Below are 19,959 nucleotides of genomic sequence, written 5' to 3'. Positions count from 1 at the left end.
AGATCCGTGCCCGAGGGAGGATTCAAACCTGTGACGGTAACGGTCACGCGGTTCCAGACTCCTAGAACCGCACGGACACGCCGGTCGGCTAAAAAACCGGATGAAAATGTCGAAAAAATAAGTAAAATGATTCTATCTGACCATCAGCTGAGTATTCGATCGATTGCTGAAACATCGTAAAGTGTTTGCGAAGCCGGTGCCGAAAATTACCACTGTCGAACGAAAAGAAGATCGTAAAAATGTTTGTACTGACACTTTGAATACCCCTGAAAATTATCCTAATTTCTAAGAAAGAATGACAATATGTGACGAATCTTGGTCCTTTCACTTATGATCCAGGAAATAAGAACCAATCGATGCATTTGAATTGACAATCTTCACAGAGAGCGAAAAAAACTCGCATGAAAAAAACATCAAGATTCTATGATGATTTTTCTTTCTATATTCATGTAATTGTTTATCTTCACTGGCTTCCTGAAGGCGAAACAGTTAAGCAACATTACTACAGTCAGGTTCTTGCTCAACTCGTTGAGAAAATTAGAAAAAAAAAACGAGCCGAACTGTTGAAGAACAAATAATGGGTTCTGCATCCAGACAACGCACCTGGCCATATCTTGTTGTTTGTTAAGAGGTTTCTAGCGAAGTACATCATCCCAGCGCTAGACCACCCACCTCATTCTATTGAACCAGCACATGTCAATTATATATTTACCTAGGTCAAATGTGCATTAAAAGGAGCAAGATTTCAGTCCGTTGAAGGAGTGAAAGGAAAAAAGGCATGAGTCATCAAGGAGCTCGTAGACAAAGGCTTCCAGCACCGTTTCCATTAAGGGAAACTTCGCATGGAGCGTTGTAGGTACAGAGGAAGAGAGTATACTGAGTTGTTTTATAGCAATAGTCCCGTTACTTTATAGCCACACCTCGTACACATAATACGGTGCCTCACCTGTTCTTTAAGTCAGATCTTCCCAATACAGTGCGAATTTAATGGCTCACCAGGAAACGTCGTGAAACAATTTCTCAAGGCAACATTTAGTTCATCACCTTTTGTTTCGGTGTCATCATGAATAATAACCGGGTGACAATTTTTTTTTATAATCCGTTGCGTGACAACTGTGAACTCTCTGTGGTTGAACAGAGTTAATTCGATTCCTTAATTTGGGCGAAAGCCTTAGTAGCTAAGATTTTCTGGAAACGTCGACAAATTTCTGAACTAGCTCTTGTCCCTTCAGAATGACTGAACTGTTTTCTTGTAGCTATGGCTACACTACGTCCACATACAAGTATAGTGCTACACAGTGTAACACTAAATTGTCTGTCATTTCCCCACGTGCTGCAGGATTTTTATGTTTGCTACGGCTATCAAATTTAATGTCTCGGTGTGGTGTGTGATCTGGGAGATGGTAATCATACACTATAGTACAGGCAGGATGGGATAGGGAACAGTGCATAGGGATCACACTGAACAAACAGGACGTCCAACGGCAGAGTCGTGGGGTACTTTTTCTATGGTGTTTTTAAATACATATGCAGTTTCGTTTTCGTGGTAGGTAGAGTCAAGCCCAAACAAAAATTGTTAAAGTGGTGTTAAATGCGATGCTTCCTGTCGACGGGAAAATGGTTGGTTCTCATTACAAGCAAACCGTCGTTAAAACTGTTTTAATATTTGTCGCTAACTGGTCTTATGCTGATACCTGCTAAATCTGAAAGTTGATGCTGGTTTATTGCGAGAAAGTCATTCCAGCCAAGTTATGTGGTATATCGAAATTGCAATATGAGATAAATTCAATTGCCTCGTGATCAGGCATTGGGTCCTTGGAAAATACGTTTCTCGTCTCTCAGAATACTCATTATAAGGAAATGTTGCCTTTATAGCCTGTGGCTAACACTCGAAAATATAGACACTAGAACTGCATGACACGACGGCTTGTCTAAGGTGTCAGAGTGAACGCGCATCGAGAAAGAGGGTGTGCAAGCTGTAAATAGTACTGATTTCGTTTATTTATATTACAACTGCCCGTGATTATGATTCAAAGGGATTGTGAATATGAATGGTACACGTTACACTAGGAGACTTCTCGTGATAAATATAAAGCGTGTTGCCGCTCCTAAAAAATATCTGAATACTCACTGCTAAAAGGCAAGCAGCCCATTACACATTTAAAAAATAAAAAATTTGTGTAGGTAACTAGCTACAGCTGAGAGACATTTATAGAAGACATATGAAGATGGTATCTGTTCTTTTGGACATGGTGACCATGCGGATCTCTTAGAATGAAATGATAATTAAATCAAGACCCTAAGCTGTCGACAGACGTTTATATACATCAACGCTGACAGTAGAATAGTGTGCCCCGACCGGGACTCTAACCCTGGATCTCCTGCTTATATGGCAGACGCTCTATCCATCTGAGCCACGGTGGGCACAGAGGATAGTGAGACTGCAGGGATTTACCCTTTGCACGCTCCCTGTGAGACCCACGTTCCCAGCTTAGTGTCCACACACTACATTCGTAGTGCCTCTGCCCATTACACTCATTATTCGCGGCAATCATACCGAGTCCTGTAAGAGTTCGGGCAATGCGTGTGCATCCAGCACAGAAGAAGGAGGTCAGTGGCCGGTGGCTTTAACTATATATGAAGATGGTATCTGTTCTTTCGGACACGCATTGTCCGAGCTCTTACGGGACTCTGTATGATTGTCTGCCGCGAGTAATGAGTGTAATGAGCAGGGTCACTACGAATGTAGTGTGTGGACATTAAGTTGGGAATGTGGGTCTCACGGGGAGCGTGCAAGGGATAAATCCCTGCAGTCACACTATCCTCTGTGTCCTCGGTGGCTGAGACTGATGACCGGCAATGTAGCTCAGCGTGCTCGGTCAAAGAGCTGGCTGCTCTCTGTAATAAATAAAAACTGAATGAAGGGATAAAAAACGAACTGCAACGGTTTTCATGTGACGTCCGCTACGACCAAACACAATGAACAATAAGGAACAAAATGCAAAAAAAGAAAGATGGATAGAGCGTCTGCCATGTAAGTAGGAGATCATGGGTTCGAGTCCCGGTTGGGTTACACATTTTCAACCGTCCCTGTTGATGTATATCAATGCCTGTCTACAGCTTAGGGTCTTGATTTAGTTATCATTTCATTTATAGAAAAGCTTTTTTATTTGGTATCAGCTGTATATGTTGTACTTATTCTAAGTACTTATAGACCCCAGAACTACCAAACTCTAAGGCGTGTCAGAGTGAATGTGCATGGAGAAACAACGGACATGCGCTGTAAATAGTAACTGATTTTATTTATTTTTGTTACAACTACATATGATTATAAAGCAAAGTGGATACAAATACAAATGGTACACACATTATATATAATGTATTTAGATACTCGCAACAGAGGGCGATTCTGCTTCTCCTAACAGTAGGTTTTATGCAGCCCGCAATGCTTTCAAAAAAAGGAATTTGCAGGACCTTTTCATAGAAAATGTAATGTAGTTAAATTTTGTACTGGGATATGTTTGCGCTGGATGACATGGTTTTGGAGTTATTCAAGAAAAACGCGTTTGAAAGTCACTAGCCGGCCGAAGTGGCCGTGCGGTTCTAGGCGCTGCAGTCTGGAACCGCGAGACCGCTACGGTCGCAGGTTCGAATCCTGCCTCGGGCATGGATGTGTGTGATGTCCTTAGGTTAGTTAGGTTTAAGTAGTTCTAAGTGACTAATGACCTCAGAAGTTGAGTCCCATAGTGCTCAGAGCCATTTTTTGAAAGTCACTTTTGCGCGTTTCTCTTGACTAATTCGAAAATTATGGCCTGTAGCAAAAATAAATCCCAGTACAAAATTTAGATACATTAAATTTCTCAAAAAAAGATCCTATTCATAATTTCTGCAGGACTGTTTACATGTAGTGAACTAGGGAAAATGAAAATCTTGCATGTGGTATTTTAAGGCGTCGTAGGTTGTGTAAAACCCATGAGTAGGGGCAGCTGAATCAGCCTTTATATGCATCTGATGCCAAATAAAAGGGCTTTTCTATATTAATCATTTGTAGCGATCCTAACTGTAGTCAACATGAGAGCTATCAATGGACCTAAGACTGATACATACTGCATAGGGGACACAGTAATGACGAGTAGAGATGTTGTAGCGTATTTTTGCATGTCTACTCGACAGAGCCGCGTCGGCTACACATTGCCAAAAAACGGCCAATTGAACTAGATTTGTTATAATGAAATTTATGGACAATGGAGATGAAATCAATGAAACTTCAACTGCATGATATTATATCAGCGAGAGTAGCTCGGATACGCTGCACACGCAGTGTAATGAATATGTGGTGAAACCCAGACGGTGCGCCGAGAAGGCAGTGCGCAGTACGGTGGTTGGTTGTGCTTACCGGGAGAGCTCCCTCTGGAGGGCGTGCAGGCGCGCGCGGCAGCGCTCAGCCTCTGCCGTGCAGTCCCGCAGGCGCGCCTCGGTGTCCAGGCGCAGCCGCCGCTCTCGGTCCACATCCCGCTGCAGGACCTCCCGCTGAAACACGAAGCCGGGTACACGCTAGACGATACACTTACTGCGGCTATACTTCTGCTATCGTAAATTCAACCCTATCGTACACAAATGGTTCAAATGGCTCTGAGCACTATGGGACTTAACATCTCAGGTCATCAGTCCCCTAGAACTTAGAACTACTTAAACCTAACTAACCTAAGGACATCACACAGATCCATGCCCGAGGCAGGATTCGAACCTGCGACCGTAGCGGTCGCGCGGTTCCAGACTGAAGCGCCTAGAACCGCTCGGCCACCAGCGGCTGGCTTATCGTACACAAACGCCAGTTCAGCACGCTCAGCTATTGTTCGTTGGGTGCTATAAATCAACACAAGATAAGGGGCAATCACAGATAATACACTTTACTGGAGTTGTAAAAATACCGCAGGCCACCGTAAACTACCATAAGTTAGCGTAGACTACGGTAGTTTCCCTAGCAACTTTGGCCAGTTAAGATCGTACCAGCATTACCTGTACATTAAGCGTGTTGCGTACTTATCAGGCGTTACATCGTAACGATCGCATCCATTCCATATGAGATCAGCGAACATTGTAGATTCTTAACGTGAAACAGGGATTTTGTAGTAAAAATAAAGAAAACAATACAATTTTATCATATATCTCTAGAAAACGCAGCTGCATCAACAAAAGGCTAAATTAAAATATACCAAAGAATGTTTCTATACTTCGTTGAACTTATATAAAACATGTTGCTGTTATATATAAAACTTTCGCATTTATCAATAATAACATGAAACTCCTGCCTTTGCTCATGATGAAGAACGATCTAATGAGTACAAAATAACAACAATAATTATATATAATTTTATGTTTGTGCATGTAAACTGTCCACACATCAAAAGTAATTACCGGCCCGAGTGGTCGTGCAGTTATAGGCGCTACAGTCTGGAGCCGAGCGACGGCTACGGTCGCAGGTTCGAATCCTGCCTCGGGCATGGATGTGTGTGATGTCCTTAGTTAGGTTTAATTAGTTCTAAGTTCTAGGCGACTGATGACCTCAGAAGTTAAGTCGCGTAGTGCTCAGAGCCATTTGAACCATTTTCAAAAGTAATTGCTTTGCTTATATAAAAGTACAGAAGTTAAACGAGCAACTAATTTTTATTCGGTAAGGATGCAAAATACAAAATGGACTAGCACTGAATAATGTGCGGTTCTAATTATGTCCAAAAAAACAAACAAACAAACAAACAAACAAAAGATAAGTCGTTGGTTCCCATTTTCCTTCATACACATTCATTTATGTTTCTTTCCCTACCAGTTTCACCAATATATCTGGCAATCCTACCATTTACTGCGCCATTTATGAAGTGCATACCAAAACTACTGAACCGTATTTTGATAGAGCACAACGGGACACTTTACTGCAGCAGAGTTCTCTTTGGTTAAATATTTACTGTTTTTCACCTTTCTTTCATTTATACAATCTATTTTATGTAACATAAGTAAATACATTTAAAATAATGTATATTTTGAATTTTCTGTTGTAGAAGTGCTATCCCCAAACAAATTAAAATGAATGTAAAATAAGAGGAACAGGTAGAGGAGACAGCTGAAGGATAGTTCAGTGGACAGTAACGTCACATCGTTTGTTGGCTTATTTAGTGGCATGATGTACGAGAAACAGTAAAGCAATAGTAACGAATTATAATAATTAATTATCTGTGTGCAAAGTGGCGTAAAACGGAGGCAGACTGTTGAAGGTCAACTTGAAAATTTTTGAAGTATATGCTACAGGGAAAGTATGTTACAGTTTGGAAAGTCCATTATGTAAATAGTGCTGTGGAAGGAGGAGCATATAAATAATAACAGTGTGAGAGCGTAGTACGTCTAAGTTGTTACAGTTAAAAAACGATCAGCCATTCATCGACTATGAGATCTTACATAAATGAAACCACTGTCTCAGCGTTTAATCTCCATCCCGTCTAAGCTTTTCACCTTGAAACGTTCCAGATATATTGGATTTCCAGAAATTGCTATATTACAGCGATCGAGCAGTCATGTAGCTTCTTCAATAATTTTAAAAGGAATAACATAACATTCAAGAAAGTGAATTCGTCATACCAATACAACTTAAGCGACTGCAGCATCACTCGTCGTATTCATACGGTACGTGGTAGCCGCAACTTTTTCTCAAATGACGACCCCCTCCCCCCACAAACACAACACACAAAATAACGAAAGGAAAAATGTATGGTACTAAATTTTCGCTGTCCATGCAGCAAAACATCAGAATCAGTCATGACGTTTTAATTTATTACCTTCCTTTTACTACTAACTCTATTCGCAATATACTCCGCCGATAGCATCGACATATACACTACTGTCCAGTAAAATTACTACACCAAGAAGAAATGCAGATGATAAACGGGTATTCATTGGACAAATATATTATACTAGAACTGACATGTGATTACATTTTCGCGCAATTTGGGTACATAGATCCTGAGAAATCAGTACCCAGAACAACCACCTCTGGCCGTAATAACGGCCTTGATACGCCTGGGCATTGAGTCAAACAGAGCTTGGATGGCGTGTACAGGTACAGCTGCCCATGCAGCTTCAACAAGATACCACAGTTCATCAATAGTTGTGACTGGCGTATTGTGACGAGCCAGTTGCTCGGCTACCATTGACCAGACGTTTTCAATTGGTGAGAGATCTGGAGAATGTGCTGGCCAGGGCAGCAGTCGAAAATTTTCTGTGTCCAGAGACGCCCGTACAGGACCTGCAACATGCGGTAGTGCATTATCCTGCTGCAATGTAGGGGTTCGCACTGATCGAATGATGGGTAGAGTCATGGGTCGTAACACATCAGAAATGTAACGTCCACTGTTCAAAGTGCCGTCAATGCGAACAAGAGGTGACCGAGACGTGTAACCAATGGCACTTCATACCATCACGCCGGGTGATACGCCAGTATGGCGATGACGAATACACGCTTCCAATGTCCGTTCATCGCGATGTCGCCAAACACGGATGCGACCATCATGATGTTGTAAACAGAACTTGGATTCATCCGAAAAAAATGACTTTTTGCCACTCGTGCACCCAGGTTTGTCGTTGAGTACACCATCGCAGGCGCTCCTGTCTGTGATGCAGCGTCAAGGGTAACCGCAGCCTTGGTCTCCCAGCTGATAGTCCACGTTAATGCAAACGTCGTCGAACTGTTCGTGCAGATGGTTGTTGTCTTGCAAACGTCCTCATCTGTTGACTCATGGATCGAGACGTGGGTGCACGATCCGTTACAGCCACGCGGATAAGATGCCTTTCATATCGACTGCTAGTGATACGAGGCTGTTGGGATCCAGCACGGCGTTCCGTAATACCCTCCTGCACCCACCGATTCCGTATTCTGCTAACAGTGATTGGATCTCGATCAACAGAGAGCAGCAATGTCGCGATACGATAAACCGCAATCGCGATAGGCTACAATCCGACTTTTATCAAAGTCGGAAACGTGATGGTACGCATTTCTCCTCCTTTCACGAGGCATCACAACAACGTTTCACCAGGCAACGCCGGTCAACTGCTGTTTGCGTATGAGAAATCGGTTGGAAACTTTCCTCATGTCAGCACTTTGTAAGTGTCGCCACCGGCGCCAACTTTGTGTGAATACTCTGAAAAGCTAATCATTTGCATATCACAGCATCTTCTTCCTTTCGGTTAAATTTCGCGTCTGTATCACGTCATCTTCGTGGTGTAGCAATTTTAGTGGCCAGTAGTGTTTATCTTAATCTACCTGCAAAATTATACCAGGGGCGTTCAATACGTAATATAACAACTTTTACCTGAAAGCAGGTTAGTTTCATTCGAGACTCCAATACACTACATTATTCCCCACTCTTGCGGAATACCGTCGCCATAACATTACCGGCTGAGCGTTTGGCTTTGAACTTTATCTTCGAAGGAGAGGCGGTGTAGCACCACTCCATGGATTGCCGTTTTTTTCCGGTTCGAAATGATTAACACAAGTCTCATCGCCTGTGATGATGTTCAACAAAATATTGTCACGATTAGCTTCCTAGTGCGCAAGCAATTCCGCACAGACGGACCTTCGTTGCTATCTATGGTCTTCTGCCAGGCGGTGGGAACCCCAGCGGGCACACACCTCTGAGTACCTCAGCCAATTGACGAGTGTGTGAGCACTACCAGCAGAGACGTCCAGTTGAACAGCGAGGTGTTTTATTGCAATATATCGATCGCCACGAACGAGTGTGCCCACACGTTCCAACATTGCAGGAGTCAAAGTTGTTGCAGCCGGCCAGCAAGCGGCAGATCGGAAGCGTTTGAGGAACGTTGTTGCGATGGTGACAGATGCCTCGCCCGACGACTCACTGTACTTTTGTTGACTGCCAAGTCTCTGTAGACATTCTGCAAGTGTCTATGAATATCTGCGATGCTCTGGGTTTCCACCAAAAGAAACTCAATGACAGCTTCCTGCTTGGAACTCACCTCCGTTACAGAGGCCATTTTGAAGGCTATGTAAAGCGTCGCAAACTGTTGGAACGTTATGAAACTATAGGGGGTGAAGCGGAAATATTCCACAATGTCCCACGACAAATTCTGTACTTTTTCAACAGAAATTGGCATAGAAAAACAATGTTTTGCATTAGTTATTGAACGCCCTTTGTACCATTGTACGATACACGGTACATGAGATATGACGTCATAAACATTGAGGTGTGTGAAAAACTAGGTTCTCTTAAAACGGAGCGCAAATTACTCAGACTGTACTTATCTAGTGTTGGATTCTTTAAAGAATCGGGAGTGGGGTTAGTGGTCTGCACTAACTGGCCACCGCTTTTACAGGGATCTGAACGGTGATACCTGTCAGGGCCAATATAATAATATTTAAGGGTAGAGCTGCCGCTACCTGAATTCTCAGTCGACAGAAGGTTAATTATAATCAGAATCAGACTTAAACAGGATGGAAAGGTGAACTTCTGACTCTGGTGTAGAAGCAGTAACCTTTGTGTAATAAACTTAGATAAGAAATTCAGTAATTGAAGGATGGTCGTAATGAAATTAATAGCGATAACTACATTTCCATTTGGCCGCTGTATTTTAACGACACTGGGCGAATAGCATTTTGACAGGCTGGGTCGCGTAAGAATGAAGTGTAAAGTTTCTGCAAATGAAGTTACTGGAGCACCAGATATCTCAGTGCAAAGAAGGTCGAGTCTAAAGCGCCCTGCTCGCCCAGTCGGCAGAAGTGGAAGAGCTGCGCGGAATCCGCGTTAATTAACAGAGGATTAAGCCCGGAAACGGTGAAAGTCCTGCAGCGAAGGAAGCGAGAGGATGTTCCGCAAGATGGGGTCGGTGCCTGGAATTTTGGGCGAGTGTGTCTGAGAATAGGAGGAGAGAGGACGGGGCAGCTGGCGCTGAGGCAGGAGTGGCAGGCGTCCGATCGCGCGAGCGGATACAGCGGGGACGCGCGCCACCACTAAATCGTTCCATTTCCGCCGGCAATCCCCGCCGACGGTGGAGGCAGTGCCACCGGCGCTCTCCGATAAGGCGGCAGCAGTAGCTCCGTCCATCTCCTCAAGTGGCAGCGTCTTCCTGCTCGCCTGCCGTGCAGTCTGACACAGTCACGTAAAGCGCAGGACGGTAGCGGCGCGGATGTCATAGAGCGTAGAGCGCAGCGAAATAGGATCCACATTCCGAGGGCACTCTTCCAGACGCGAATACAAATTTGTGAATCCAAGAATAAGCGAAGGCCGGATCAGTGTAACTGGTCCAGCCAGGCTTCTAATTCCAGATATGCTGGTCAAAGCCAACAAAATCAATAACTCATGAGTTAAGCTGGTGTTACGCAACACGTCTACACCAGCGCCCGAAGGGCACATACACTGACGTGACAGAAGCCATGGGATACCTCATACTATCGTGCGGGACCTCTTTTTGCCTGGTGAGTGCAGCAACTCGCCGTGGTATGGACTCAACAAGTCGTTGGATTTCCCCTGCAGAAATATTGAGCCATGCTACTTCTGTAGCCGTCCATAACTGCGAAAGTGTGCCGGCGCAGCATTTTAACGATTATATCCCATAAACTTTCGATGGGTGGCTAAATCATTCGCTTGATTTGTCCAGAATGTTCTTGAAACCAGTCGTCAACAATTGTGGCCTAATTACATGGCGCACCGTCGTTCATAAAAATTCCTTCTTTGTTTGGGAACATGAAGTCCATCATAGGCCACAAATGGTCTCCAAGTAGCCATTTCCAGTCAATGATCGGATCAGCTGGATCAGAGGACCCAGTCCATTCCATGTGAGCAAAGCCCATTCTATTAAGGAGCTACCACCAGCTTGCACAGTGCCTTGTTGACAACTTGGGTCCATGGCTTCGTGTGGTCTACGCCACACTCGAAACCTACCATCAACTGTTACTAAGTGAAATCGGGACTCACATGACCAGCCCACGGTTTTCCAGCCGCCTAGTCCGATACGGTCACGAGCCCAGGAGCTACGATGCAGGCGATACGTGCTCGAAGGCACTCGCGTTGGTCGTCTGATCCCAAAGCCCATTAGCGCCAAATTTCGCCGCACTGTCCAGCGGATACGTTCGTCGTACGTCCCACATTGATCTCTGCGATTGTTTCGCGTAGCGTTGCTTGTCTGTTTGAACTGACCACTCTACGCAAACGCCGCTGCTCTCGGTCGTGAAGTGAAGGCCGTCGGCCACAGCCTTGTCCGTGGTGAGAGGTAATGCCTGGAACTTGGTATTCTCGGCACACTCTTGACACTGTGGATGTCAGAATATTGAATTCCCTAACGATTTCCGAAATTGAATGTTCCATGCGTCTAGCGTGAACTACCACCCCGCGTTCAAAGTCTGTTAATTCCCGTCGTGCGGCCCTAATCACGTCGGAACTCCTTACACATGAACTACCTGAGAACGAATGACATCTCTGCCAAGGTATTACCATCTTATACCTTGTGTACACGACACTGGCGCCATCTGTATATGTACATGTCGCTATCCCATGATTTCGTCATCTCACTGTAATCAAAACTGCTGGCTTATGTTCTTTGTTTACGTCGTTGAGTGTGAAAGTTAATATTTTTGTAAAGCTGCTAGTTACTCGCAATGAAACTTCTGAGAGCTCCAGGTTCGTATTTATTAAGCAGTTATTGTTACCTTGCAGCTGGATTAAAGTGTTCATTTTATGTCATGTTGGACAACCAAATGATTATCTATGTTTGTGTGTCGCAGCATTTTAAACAGGGAGGACGCTATTGCCTTGCAACATCTGCCGTGATAATCTTCGCTTTCGTTACTAGGAGAAGGGCGGAACGACGACGTAGCGCCAGGAACAGGAAATGGGTTCGACCGTGGCTAGGAAGAAGGGGTGATGGCAGGGATAAATATTTCCTGTTAATGAAGGAGTTGAGGCCCGAAGAGACACAGAAGTCTAAGAACTTCGCCAGAATGGATGTGACTTCTTTTGACAAGCTACTGTTGATAGTACGTGATGCGATTCGCGCAAGTGACAATAATGAGGAAAGGTACAACACTGGCCCTTAAAATTGATACACCTCGAAGATGACGTGATACAGACGCGAAATTTAACCGAAAGGAAGAAGATGCTGTGATATGCAAATGATTAGCTTTTCAGTGCATTCACACAGGGTTGGCGCTGGATGGCGACGCCTACAACGTGCTGACATGAGGAAAGTTTCCAACCGATTTCTCATACACAAACAGCAGTTGGCCGGCGTTGCCTGGTGAAACGTTGTTGTGATGCCAGCTGTAAGGAGGAGAAATGTGTACCACCACGTTTCCGACTTTGATAAAGGTCGGGTTGTAGTCTATCGCGATTGCGGTTTATCGTGTCGCGACAGTGCTGCTCGCGTTGGTCAGGATCCAATGACTGTTAGCAGAATATGGAATCGGTGGGTTCAGGAGGGTATTACGGAACGCCGTGCTGGATCCCAACAGCCTCGTATCACTAGCAGTCGAGATGAAAGGCATCTTATCCGGTGGCTGTAATGGATCGTGCACCCACGTCTCGATCCATGAGTCAACAGATGAGGACGTTTGCAAGACAACGACCATCTGCACGAACAGTTCGACGACGTTTGCATTAACGTGGACTATCAGCTGGGAGACCATGGCTTCGGTTACCCTTGACGCGGCATCACAGACAAGAGCGTCTGCGATGGTGTACTCAACGACGAACCTGGGTGCACGAATGGCAAAAAGTCATTTTTTCGGATGAATCCAGTTTCTGTTTACAGCATCATGATGGTCGCATACATGTTTGGCGACATCGCGGTGAACGCACATTGGAAGCGTGTATTCGTCATCGCCATATTGGCGTATCACCGGGCGTGATGGTATAGGGTGCCACTGGTTACACGTCTCGGTCACCTCTTGTTCGCATTGACGGCACTTTGAACAATGGACGTCACATTTCAGATGTGTTACGACCCGTGGCTCTACCCTTCATTCTATCCCTGCGAAACCCTACATTTCAGCAGGATAATGCACGACCGCATGTCGCAGGTCCTGTACGAGCTTTTCTGGATACAGAAAATGTTCGACTGCTGCCCTGGCAGCACATTCTCCAGATCTCTCACCGATTGAAAACGTCTGTTCAATGGTGGCCCAGCAATTGGCTCGTCACAATACGCCAGTCATTACTCTTGACGAATTGTGGTATCGTGTTGAATCTGCATGGGCAAAAAATGGTTGAAATGGCTCTGAGCACTATGCGACTTACCTTCTGAGGTCATCAGTCGCTTAGAACTTAGAACTAATTAAACCTAACTAACCTAAGGACATCGCACACATCCATGCCCGAGGCAGGATTGGAACCTGCGACCGTAGCGGTCGCTCGGCTCCAGGCTGTAGCGCCTAGAAACGCACGGCCACTCCGGCCGGCTGCATGGGCAGCTGTATCTCTACACGCCATCCAAGCTCTGTTTGACTCAACACCCAGGCGAATCAATTCCGTTATTACGGCCAGAGGTGTTTGCTCTGGGTACTGATTTCTCAGGATCTATGCACCCAAATTGCGTGAAAATGTAATCACATGTCAGTTCTAGTATATTTGTCCAATGAATACCCGTACATCATCTGCATTTCTTCTTAGTGTAGTAATTTTAATGGCCAGTAGTGTACCATCCGACGATTAAGAAAAATTCAATTAATACGCACTATCCCTATTCTTAAGTAATATTTCTAACGCCTTGGTTGATAAACCACGCTTGTACGTCTTCAACCTGATTCGCAACATGCCTCTACACTGTAATCCCTTAAAAAGGAACGGAAGACAACTAGTAAAGCTTTTTCTGCCATATGAGCAGTATTAATGTAATTATTAGTACGACTGACAACTTCGTGAAGCGCGACAGGTCACGTTGCGTATTCATGCTGCCTTAAAAAATTAAAATGTACTCGTTTCGCACCTATAAGGCGCTAGCAGGGAACGCGAGCAAGATAGCGATGGATATATACGTTGTTAGCAGTTGAAGGATTATTGTATCAGGTGTATAGATATCATCAGATCAGGTTGGCATGGAGAAGTGCATTTGCTTCAGGAATTCATTCAGTTCTGTCCGGTTTTCGGGGGAAGGAACACTTATCTCTGCGAAATCCGGTAACTGCGGACGCAAATAAATGGGGGATTTACATTTTAATGTTACACTATTGTGCCTCCCCTCTACACGTGACGTAAAAATACGTGCCTCATAAAATATTTTCAATGAATCTGTACCATTACCAGTATCAGGAACGTCAAGGACTTGCTACGACAGTTGTTGGCCAGCTTGCCTCAGAGAGAAGGCAAGGACCTCATGACATCCTTCCGAACCCAATCTGCGCATGCATCCAGGGCAGAGGGGGTGCAAAGTAATACTGGTAAGTGGGCTCATACTGGCAAGTTCGTTGTAAATTTGGCTTGATTTTGGAATCACCGAAATAACATCACATACTATCGCAAGCCGTGAAGTTTCATTTCATTTACTACTCCACTTCTGCGTGCTTCTCTATTTTTGTCGGGCATGATATTATGTTCCTACATTACGTCTTTAGGTATGTCCACGTTTCCACATTTCCTATTAGTTTATGTGTCAACGATCTTTCACGCTTTCCTAAAGTGGCTGGACTATTCTTTCAGTGTTAAACGCTTCACTGAATTTTTTCTGAACGGTACAGATTGTACTTCCACAAAGGCAAACTGTACTCGTAGCTACTGTGCCACACACACTGAAGCACGTTGAGTGAGGGCGGGTTTAGGAGTAATCTCTCGCAGTTGGCACCGTGTGTGCTGCTTCTGCATGAGCCGCGCCCTTGGGTGACAGGCAGCCCCTCGCACGCGGTAAGCCCGCAGCCCCAGCAGTGAATCACCGCGTGTGCGCTCGACACGCCACGCGGCTCACCTCCGCACGGAAGCCGGCCACCACCCTGCACATGTCGTGCCGCACAGTCTCTGCCCAATACCATGACCAGCTGTTCGGTAAACAGATTGTGACCATGTTTCGTTTATACGCTGTGACTAAAAAGAAAAAAAAAGAACGTGCACCGTGAATAGGATGAACAGCTGACAGAAAGCTTAGTTTTTATACAGTAAATAAATCATTATTGATTTATAAGAAATTTGTTGCAATCTCTGTGCATACTTATCTGTGTAATTATAAGTTAGCTTTCTTCAATTTTCCTGATACAGCAACACTGTGTAAAATGCGTAAGGATCAATTAACGTGTCACCAAATTGTTATTGCTCGATGCTGCAATCGATCAATTTGTCGAACCCATTAATTGGTAGAATAGGGTACGTAGAGACCTGTAGCGCAACGAGTTAATCAAAGAAAATGATACTACCGATCATCTGTGATGTGGGAAACTGAAATGAACTGAAGATCCCGGAAAAAAAAACTGATAGTGTTAGTACGCAGGTTGTTCCGTTGTCCCGGAACTGTTGCGTTCAAATTCGAGGTGCCGTACAGGGTGTCTTGAGGAACAAATCAAGGATAGGAATCTGTATCCATAAAGGTCATCCAACGCTACAGAGTGCCGAAGTTATAGCAATGGCGCCTGGCATTAGGCCACTCCTTCAGCAGCAAACGTGACTTTATACGCTGACGGCCCGTAGGCGGAACGTCTTGCAGTTTTGTTTATTATTTAGTGATCGCGACTAATTGCCACGATTGCCAATGGAGAAGATGGAGTTAGTAACTGCTTAGAAACACCTTGTCCCCTATGAATGCCATGCTCGTTGCTCTGGGATGATCGTTTGGGACACGGGTTTCCATATGCAGTTTATTTTGTTCCTGTACACCGAAAAACTTTGGAGACTGGAGAGGTTCCAGCAGAAAAATAAACTTTAGATGGGAATGCGTTTCAAAAACCGTCAAAAACCGAGGCAACGGAGCATCGAATTCATATCAGGCTAAGCTTTTCTATGCGTCAGTTAGCTCCGACATCGATCGTGGCAATCAGTCCCGATAACTGAATAACAGACAAAATTACGAGATGTTCCGCATACGGTCCGTCAGCGAACAAAGTCAGTTTTACCACCGAAGGGATGGCCTTGCGGCTGGCGCCGAAGGCTGTATCTTCGACGCTATGTAGCGTCGTTGGATGATGTTTCCAGACGCGGATTCCTGTCCTCACTTTGTTCCTCAAGACACCCTCTACAACCCCTCAAAGTTTTTCGCAACATTTCTGGGACACCATTTATATCACAAAAGCAACTGACGTCAGTTTTACGTCAGTCTCTAAAGAATTTCTTTGTCTTCTATAGAACTGCACAGAATTTCAGCAGAGACTTTAAGATCCGTTAACTTAATTCTGCGACAAGACTTTTGGTTTCAGCCACTCATTGCATTTTCTTCAGAAATAGGGGCATATTTTGTCGAGGAGTTTACGTTAATGGACAATTTTCGTTATTAGTCAAATAATTATGGTTGGGTTGAACACACTGCACGAACAATTAAATTATAAATATCTTCGCAAGATATTCGGTTTAACAACCCGCTTCCGTTGTGTTTAGTCCTTTATTTTTAGATCACTACCGGTTTCGTCGCACTAGGAGCCACATCTTCAGATCAACATATCCATCACAATAAATCAAGAAGGAATAACAACCCTAAGACATCTACAGATACGATAATTTTCTAAAAATATTTTAAGATTTTAAAAAAGTTTTTTAAAAAACTTTCTAAGCTTCCTGTAATACACGCATCCGGCGCTGCTCTTTTAAGTCATTAAACATCCGTGGTTTAAGAGTTTTATTTAGGTTATCGTAATTTAAAGGCGTTAGTAATGAAAATAAATGTCACCTGTAACTATTTGCCACTACCTATTGTTTTTTTAAAAAATGTTTTGTATTTGGATATCCAAATATTCCTTGTTCTCATTCACGATTCATGCATTCTTCCAATACACCACAGAACATTGTTGCGCCAGCGCATCAGAAGCGCATGCGCGAGCCGCCTATAGGCCCCAACTTCCGGCTGATTTAAACATCAGCATAGCGGCATGTCTTATGTTTATCTTCTGCTGTGCTTCCCATGTACGGTATGTGTTTCATAAATTTCGTGCTTGTTTTTCTATTTAAAAGCTTTAAGCTCGCGTTTTGTAAGTGTAAATTCATCCAGTCTGTAACGTAGATTTCATTTCCTTTGAACAGTCAGATGCGTAGCTCATTAAGGCATCAGCGTCCATTGGTGACACATCAGGAGGGTAGCAATTTGCATATCTAGATTTCTGTCTGCTTTTGCAGTTTACTTCTTTAGTCTTGCTAGGCTTGATAGGATGTGAGCATGCTGCTTGTGGACGCTGGAGGAACTGGCCGCGGTTCACGAACAGCTGAAGGCACTTTTGGCTATAGTTAAAAGCTCTCAGGCTGCTGATTGGGGTTTAGCGGTGGCGGAAAATTTGGCGCGTTGCTTGGGATACCCCAGGCGTCGCTTGTATCGCCCACGGGCTTCGCTGCCGAGGCACCTATCTCCCAGTGTACTCAAGGCGGCGGATCCGCCCTCACAGCAGAGTGAGCGGCGGATGGTAACACGTTCGCGTCGCTTGTGGCGGAGGGCCAATGTGGAGACTGGCCATCTGGCGTTAGTCATTCACCCTGTGAGTGGACATGTGACCGATGTTTCAGCAGGATCCGAACAGGCACAAGAGGGTAGGGGTCTCCTAGTTATCAGGAGCTCCAACATTAGCGCGTTATGGAGCCCTTAGACAGACACCTGTCGAGGCTAGAAACAAAGCCAATGTGCACTCGGTATTTCTGCCAGAGGGCTTCATCCGAGATGAGGAGGTGGTCCTGGTCGGAACCAATGATATCTGTCGCATGCGTTCTGAGGCCAACCTCAGGTCAAACAGGCGGCTGGCGGAGGTGGTGAAGGCTGCTGGCCTGGCAAGCAGAGCTCGCAGTTTGCAGCATTGTTCCCAGACTTGATCGGAATCCTTTGGTTTGGAGCCGAGTGAAGGATCTCAACCAAAGGGTTCGTCTACTCTGTGACATACTTAAATGCAGATTTGTAGACCTGTGTTATCGCTTGGGAATTTGTAGGACTCCCCATGAAAGGTCAGAGGTGCACTACAAATAGGAAGCAGCTACTCTGGTAGCAGAGTACATGAGGGTTTCTTAATTCAGTTACTAGTTTGAGGTACTCTGATGAACACACACCTTTGAATTGCCCTTGAGCATATAATTACTCACGAGACGATGATAAGGTCCTGACATTAAATGAAATATGGGATGACCGTGTTGATTACACCTGCCTCCTCGAGGAAACTGTTACCCGTGAAACATAGCTCAAAATTATTGTTAACAGAACAAAACGTACATAACACAACGCCTCCACACCATGTATTATATCTGATGTACGAGGCTTGCTGAAGCGTGGATTTCCCAATAAATGGAGAACTAAATCTCAGTGAATTGCTTCCCAGACCTGCAGTTCTCAGATTTTGATCTCTTCGTGTACCCAATGGATGCAAGAAACACTACTCTCAACTGTGGGATACAGGAAAACTTCACAATACAGTCTAAAAGCTTGAAAAATAAAATCCTATCTCAAACTCGAATTTTTATCTACGCAGCGAGAAATTATCAATTCAAAATAAGTAGCTTCAAGTATAACGCACAATGCACAGTGCCGGATTTACATATTTGCCCCCAGTAGGCTATTCAAATTTTGACGCCCCTAACGACCTCTACAGTTCGATACCCTACACCACAATCATATTAATTACAATTTTTTGTCAGGTGAATTGTAATTTATTGATTTGTGTGCTATCGTCCTGACTACACCACGTGTTTCCAGAAATTAGTGTGACTGTGAACTTAGCGGATCGAGGTGTCAGTTCCTAGACTTTTTTACAACCCAAAGATTTAGTTAAGATTGCGCAAGATATAGTTTTTGGGTATTTTTCTGAGATATTAAAAGAAAGTTGAATTAACTGAGATACGAAAATTTTACAATACCTTTTACGCGATTGTATATTCGCAAAATCATCAATTATTTGGTCGTATGAAATCTTGTTCATTAGTTGTGATTCGTCGCTTTAATACATAGAGCCATGCAAACTGCTATATATAAGTTTGGATAAACGTTTTACAAACTCTGTTATCGCAGGGAAGACGATAGACTTTTCAATTATCCAGAATCTAATTTTACTAAAATTCTTTCAGAAGAATGGTAGCATTGAAAATATACGCGTTCTTGAAATAAGACAGTCTCTAAATCACCAGTATACATTTCTTTCATGAAAAGGGCTTTTACGTATGGGTTGGTGTTGACAATTCACACATTTTTGTCAGAAATAAAAACTTTCGCAAGTCTTCTGCCTTTTTCTAAAATTCGGATACGATTCTATCAACGAGAACGAGAAATGTGTTAACCCTGAAAGCATCACTCTCAGTCATTCTCATTTCTTCATCGGGTGTTTCGTCATAATCTTCTTTCCTTTTCGGCATTTTTTCCCACGTCTTTTGTATACTGCTTCGACACGCTTAATTCTATCGTCTATTCTTCGAAATACATAAAATTTTCTCGCTGAGCTACGAAAAAATTGCAGAAAGGTTCGGAAAGATCGACAACAGTGATAATGCCTGCGGTAGAAGCCTGAATCTGAATACTGACTTTGTTTTTAAAAACAAAACAAAAATTCAAATAACAACCATTATCGGCGTTTCCAGTTTTTATAAATTTAAAAGTGTTCCCGTCGCTTCGTTTCGCGTTACAGGTCTTTCGGTACAATCATCCTTGATTGATTCCAAAGTTTTAAGAACTTCGTCTCAAGAATGTCTCAAACTTTTACATGCGTCCTCTCTAGCTGACCAACGTGTCAGATTTACTCTCTTTAGCGTTGTACCTTTCTCAATTTCAGTCATTAATTTTTCCCATCTTCGTGTCGAAATTACGAAAAAAAAC

At 43.9% G+C, this 19,959-nt stretch overlaps 1 protein-coding gene across 1 annotated transcript in view; it reads right to left on the bottom strand.

Moving 5' to 3' along the window:
* Positions 1-19,959, bottom strand: part of LOC124615614 — a 227,683-nt gene that overhangs the window by 137,182 nt on the left and 70,542 nt on the right. Inside the window, exon 2 of the mRNA XM_047143618.1 lies at positions 4,397-4,530. Within this exon, the coding sequence (XP_046999574.1) occupies positions 4,397-4,530 (134 nt within the window). The remainder of the gene's footprint in view (positions 1-4,396; positions 4,531-19,959) is intronic.

Source organism: Schistocerca americana, chromosome 1 (assembly GCF_021461395.2).
Source record: "Schistocerca americana isolate TAMUIC-IGC-003095 chromosome 1, iqSchAmer2.1, whole genome shotgun sequence".
Lineage (NCBI taxonomy): Eukaryota > Metazoa > Arthropoda > Insecta > Orthoptera > Acrididae > Schistocerca > Schistocerca americana.
Note: the sequence above shows the minus strand (reverse complement) of the source record. Positions and strands in the feature narration are given on the sequence as shown.